At 46.0% G+C, this 6000-nt stretch overlaps 1 protein-coding gene across 1 annotated transcript in view; it reads right to left on the bottom strand.

Moving 5' to 3' along the window:
• Window positions 1-2690: 2690 nt before the first annotated feature.
• The window catches only part of LOC140198372 (G-protein coupled receptor 83-like), an 84195-nt gene continuing 80885 nt past the window's right edge, over window positions 2691-6000 (bottom strand). The window contains exon 5 of the mRNA XM_072259468.1: window positions 2691-2807. Within this exon, the coding sequence (XP_072115569.1) occupies window positions 2691-2807 (117 nt within the window). The remainder of the gene's footprint in view (window positions 2808-6000) is intronic.

The raw sequence follows: 6000 nt of genomic DNA, 5'->3' as shown, positions 1-6000 counted from the left end.
AGCTGTGACCTCAAGAAGCATCATAATCACTGGCAGCTCTTGCAATCCACTTTCCACCAGAAGGCCCGGTTTATATTTCACAGTGCTGAAGGCTCTGGATGCAGTGTTTGAAAATACATCATGACATTGTTTGGCCAATTCTGTTGAAAGTTTGCTGAAGAACTCCTCTTGATCCTCTGTACACTCCTTACTACCTTTATCTTCCTCTGGACCAAATCTGCTCTTTTTCTGACCTGCGCTGCTTTTCTTTATTTCAGCATTGGGGCACAGATAGTAATGATGCTCAGGAATATGCTCATCCTTGCAGTCTTGGTTTTTACAGAGACAGTCGGGTTTGCAGTATGAACTGTCATGAAACTCAAGACACCTCTTGCATGCCCCCAACTTTCTTACTGCAGCCTTTCACTCTGGTAGCTTTAGCGCTCGAAACTGCTTGCAAAAGTAGAGCTTCCTTTTGTGCTTTCCATCACCGCAGACTACACACCCTGCATGGCCGTCCCCTGACTTGATAGACTTGGTTCTGGCATGTCTTGGCTCAGCCCTGCTTTCTCTTCTACTTGGCTCTTCATCCCTCTGTTGCTCAAGCTGCTCATATATGCTCTCTTGCCCTTTGAGGAATTCCAAGAGACTGTCAAACCGATTATCTGGTGCCACAGCATTTCTCTTGTCAGCGACATAGACCAGCCATTCCTTTTTGAAAGTTTCTGGAAGTTTACTTTCAATTGATTTTGTCACCAGCAGATTTTTGATAGCACCCGTCTCTCCAAGGTCACTCAAGTCTTGAAGTACCTTCTCCACAGCTTGAATTAATTCCACTATTTTCCGTGACTGATGATTTCTGACAGCTGGCATTTTCTGTAACTCTTCCACTATTTCAATAGCAATGTACGTTTGATTTCCATAGCGGTTTTCTAGAACATGGAAGATGTCATCTGCAGTGTTATAAGTAGTGAGGCAAAGGTCTCTTCTGATTTTGTCGTCAAGACTGTCCAGTAGTTGAACCTTTTTCCACCTCTCTTGAACCAGTCGGCTCTCCCTGCCTCTAGAGTGCTTCCTAGTCCTTTCTCCACCTGTGAAAATCACGTTTACTGTCAGTAAACTTGGGAAGAGCTGTCGGTTTCAATCTGATGGCTGGCATGGGAAAATTGGAGGAAAAGCCCAACGCCATCTGTGTTCGTCTTTCAGCATCCTCCTTTCTCCTTGCCTGTATGAAGTGGGCCTTCTTGAAAACCAACTTGGGGATGTGGAGTTTGAGCCCCTTTAGGTGACGCTGAAGGTCCTTCTGATCCCCTGACGAGATCCATCGTTTCCACCAACCATGCACCTCCTTCGCTGTCTTTACCAGTCCTTGCAGGTGGTTAAGCATGAAGTCATACGCCTCCTGGTTGCCATCGGGTTGTACAGCAGCGACATTGTTACATTCACCCTCTGCTGCTTGTAGTGCTGTGAACAATTCAACATTTCCAAGGTTGGTCCAAAGAGTCTCCTGAATTAGGCTTCTGACTTCCTTTAGTTTCAACTCACACTCATTTGCCGTCTTTGCCAGGTTGGCTTTTTGCTGTTCAGTTAACACAACTACTTCCTCTGTGTTCAGCTCCGCCTGCAGTTCTGCAATGAATCTGGCGTCCACATCATCATTGGCTTCCATGACTTTCTCAGCTTCTATTGTGAGTTTGGTGTGAGCACGTGGCCAAGTGATTAAGGCATTGGACTAGCAACCTGAAGGTTGTGAGTTCGAGCCCCGGCCGAGGCAATGTGTTGTGTCCTTGAGCAAGGCACTTAATCACACGTTGCTCTGTGATGACACTGGTGCCAAGCTGTATGAGTCCTAATCCCCTTCCCTTGGACAACATTGGTGTCGTGGAGAGGGGAGACTTGCAGCATGGGCAACTGCTGGTCTTCCATACAACCTTGCCCAGGCCTGCACCCTGGAGAGTGAAGACTTTCCAAGTGCAGATCCATGGTCTCGCAAGACTAACAGATGCCTTTTTATTGTGAGTTTATTGAAACTGACTTTGAGCTCCTCTTCAGACATGTCTTCATAGGTCCTGGTAATACTGTTGACCAGACGAGAAAATAATCTCTTAGCTGTCGTTCGCTCTACCTTGAGTAGTTCAACTGATTTCCCAATAGCTTGATCAGCCATGTTTGATTTCCTCTGCAAGCTGTTCACATGTGAGAAGGTGACTACAAATTTTTAATGATGCTTTGATGTTGTTTTATCTTAACTTGATTTTCGTCCTTTTTCAGGATTCCAGGTTAGTGCTCCTGCTGTTCCAGCTCAAAGCTCCCAGATTTCTGTTTCCTGGTCCTCCAGTTTCCCGGTCAACCAGTTTTTTCACTGTCAAGTCGGATTTCTTTTTCTTCTTTAAACATGTGCAGCTTCCCCACTTGAAAGAGATTGAATGTGTCTACCCGAAGGTTTTTTAACTAGATTCCACTCAATGAGCTTTTTCCTTTTTGCTCCTTTTATTTTTCGCAAGTGCGGCAGTTTGATAACTCCATTAGTTCCATCAACCATCAGCCATTAGACATTAGACATTAATCACTAGTCATAAGGCACTAGACACTAGTCATAAGTCATAAGACATATGACATTAGAAAAGTCATTAGACATTTAGACACTTAGTGAAAACTGGCTACCTCTCAAGCCTTTGTAGACGGATTCCGACCTGCACCTCTCCGCTCCCTCAGAGGACCGTTATATTTTCAAACCGGGCATCTTCCCGGAGGTTCCCAAGCGCTTCTAACCTCGTGCATTTCCCGAAGTGCCCGCGCGCGATGATCCTCGGGACGCGAAGCCTGCGCTGACCCAAACGCAGTGACAGCAGTGCGCTTTTCCAGGAACCAGTCTCTCAAGTTATTTAAAGTTACTGCAGATTCCAGTGCTGCTCCCGGATGCCACTGTGATGCTGCGGGTCCCCCCGATGCTCTGGGCAGAAGCAGCACTCAGGCAGCGGGTTCCATCCGGTCTATCAGTGAATTCTTCCTATTACTTTTAAATTTTATTTTCTTTTGCCTCCAGGTCCCAATACTTTCTAGAAACTCTAGTTTGACTTGACATCCAATGTTGTCAGAGACATTTAGACTCAGCAGGTCAGGCAGCATTTTTATTTATTATTTATTGAGATACAGCACAGAATAGACCCCTCCGGCCCTTCGAGCCACAATGCGCAGCAATCACCCCAATTTAACACTAGCCTAATCACAGGACAATTTACAATGATCAATTAACCAAACAACCAGTACATCTTTGGACTGTGGGAGGAAACCGGAGCTCCCGGAGGAAACCCACACGGTCACAGGTAGAATGTACGAATTCCTTACAGGCAGCAGTGGGAATTGAACCTGGGTCACTGGTATGGTAAAGCTAACCACTCCGTCACCGTGCCACCAACCTTGGAATGACATCAAACATTAAGTGCGGAACAGTACGGACGAAAAACAGGCCCTTTGACCTACAATACTGTGCCAAACTTTTTGAGATAATGACACCTAAAGGCAACTAAACGCTGCCTGGGCAGGGCCAAAAACATTATCAGGGATGCATCTCACCCTAACCATGGACTTTTTACTCTCCTCCCATCCGGTAGGCGCTACAGGAGCCTCCGCTCCCGCACCAGCAGACACAGGAAGAGCTTCTTCCCTGAGGCTGTGACACTGCTGAACCTCACATCACAGCGTTAAGCAGTATTGCATCCGTATTGTACTGTCTCAGTACTTTTATATTTGTGTGCTGTATCACTTTTTATTCGCAGTTACTTTGTAAATAACACTATTCTTTGCATTTCTGGTCAGATGCTAAATGCACTTCATTGGCTTTGTATCTGTACTCGGCACAATGACAATAAAATTGAATCTAATCTAATCCCTTCTGCGTGCACATAGTCCATAACCCTCAATTCTCTGCCTACTTATACTTCTTAGAGCAGGAGTAGGCAACCTTAAGCACAAATGATTTTCTAGCATGCGTTATTCATTAATTTGAGGCAAAACATAACTAGATGTATTTAAATGGATAATTCCCATATTTCAAGTTTTTTATGGCATTTATCTGGCCCACCATCCACTCATTAATACGCGATCCGGCCCACAGAGGCAAAAATCCGACCCCTGTCTTAGAGCCTCTTAAACCGTTGTATCTGCCTTCACCATCATCCCTGGTACCCACCACTCTCTCAAGAACCTGCTCCGCATGAATTCTTTGAACTTGTCCCCTCTTGCCTTAAGTACATGCTGCCTAGCATTTGAAACTTCAGCACTGGGAAAAAGATACCGGCTACTTATGCCTCATACTCCTATCAACCTCTCTCAGGTCTCCTCTCCTACAGGGACATGGGAGGAAGCTAGAGTGGCCGGCGGAAACCCATGAGGCCACAGGGACAACATTCTAACTGTACGCATAGACAGAGCCGGAGGTCAGGATCGAGTCTATATCTCTGCGACAATGCACTGCTTATGAATTCAGTCTTTGTTGGACTTTGCTTCTGTCTGGATTCCCTTGTGAACACTTGACACGCAGAGTGGAAGAATTTATCATTCTCTTGTGCACGCATTCACTCATCCATAATCTATACATGTCCACTTCCTTCCTCAGTGGAGTCTGTCTTGTCTTATAATTACGTGCCATCCCTTCAAGCCAAATGTCAGTTTCCTACTTGTCATTAATATCCTGTGCTGAGCTTCCATTTTTAGAAGCATCAGTTCGCCACTGCTCAGTCAGACCACAGAAATGTAAAATATAGGAGCAGAATGAGACCATTCAGCCCATCTGGTCTGTCCTGCCATGCAATCATGGCTGATCTTGCCTGCCTTTCTCCCCATGTCTCTTGAACCCCTTACCAATCAATGTTCGTCTTCAATACACCCAATGACCTGGCCTCCACCGCTCTCTGTGGCAATGAATTCGACAGATTCACCACCTCTGGCTGAAGAAAATCCTCCTCATCTCAGCTCTAAAAGGACGCCCCTTAATTCTGAGGCTGTGCCCACAGATCCTGGACTGTCCTACTGATGGAAACATCCTGTCCACATATACTCAATTCAGCCTTTCAGTATTCATGAGACCTCACCCCACCCTCGTCATGTTGAACTCTTATTGAGTACAGGTTCAGAGCCATCAAAGGCCTCATCGTACATTTAGCAAAGGATTTCTTCCTGGCCGGACTCCAGGGGACATTTCCAAGTTTAGCTCCCTCACTGGTGAGGCAGCCTCTTCCACACTGAAGTCACCCAAGATGGATGGGGAGCTGACCGTCTCTGTAAAGCTGGCTAGGTCTGTACCAGACATAGCCAAGAACAGGTCCTGTGTGAATCTTAGATTCCACCATATGAGGCCTAGTTGAAGATAAAAATGATTAAACCTTGTGGACTCAAGGGGCAGCACGTAGCATAATAGTTAGGGTAATACTTTACAGCACCAGCGAACCTGCAACCCAGCCACCCAGGTTCAATTCCTGCTGCTGCCACTAAGGAATTTGGACATTCTCTCCATGATGGCATGGGTTTCCTCCGGGTGCTCTGGTTTCTTCCCACCTTCCAAAGACATACGGGTTAGTGGAATAATTAGTCACATTGATGTAATTGGGCAGCATGATATGATTGGGCCAGAGGGCCTGTTGCCATGCTGTATCTCTGAATTAAAATGAAACAAATAAATAAAATAAAGACTTGTGAAATCAAAAATAAAACATCTCGAGTATTTTCCTCGGACATTATCACCTGTCTTGAGGTCTCTTTTCTACTAATTATTCACCTGGGATTTGGTTGTCACCAGAAAACTGTAGTGTTTATTGACTGGTATCTGTTTCCCCATGAGAAGGAGGTGACTGTGAAGGTGGGGAGGGGGATTTTGGGACCTAGCCCCAGCTACGATAAGGAACGGTGACATCTTGCCGGGGTGGTGTGTGTCTTGGAGGGGAACCTGCAGGTGGCAGTGTTTGCCTGCAGCAGCTGTCCTTGTCCTTCCAGGCCATGGACCAATACCATTAAGCAAGGGGT

Source organism: Mobula birostris, chromosome 5 (assembly GCF_030028105.1).
Source record: "Mobula birostris isolate sMobBir1 chromosome 5, sMobBir1.hap1, whole genome shotgun sequence".
Lineage (NCBI taxonomy): Eukaryota > Metazoa > Chordata > Chondrichthyes > Myliobatiformes > Myliobatidae > Mobula > Mobula birostris.
The sequence above is the reverse complement of the archived record's forward strand: the minus strand, read 5'-3'. Positions and strand labels throughout refer to the sequence as shown.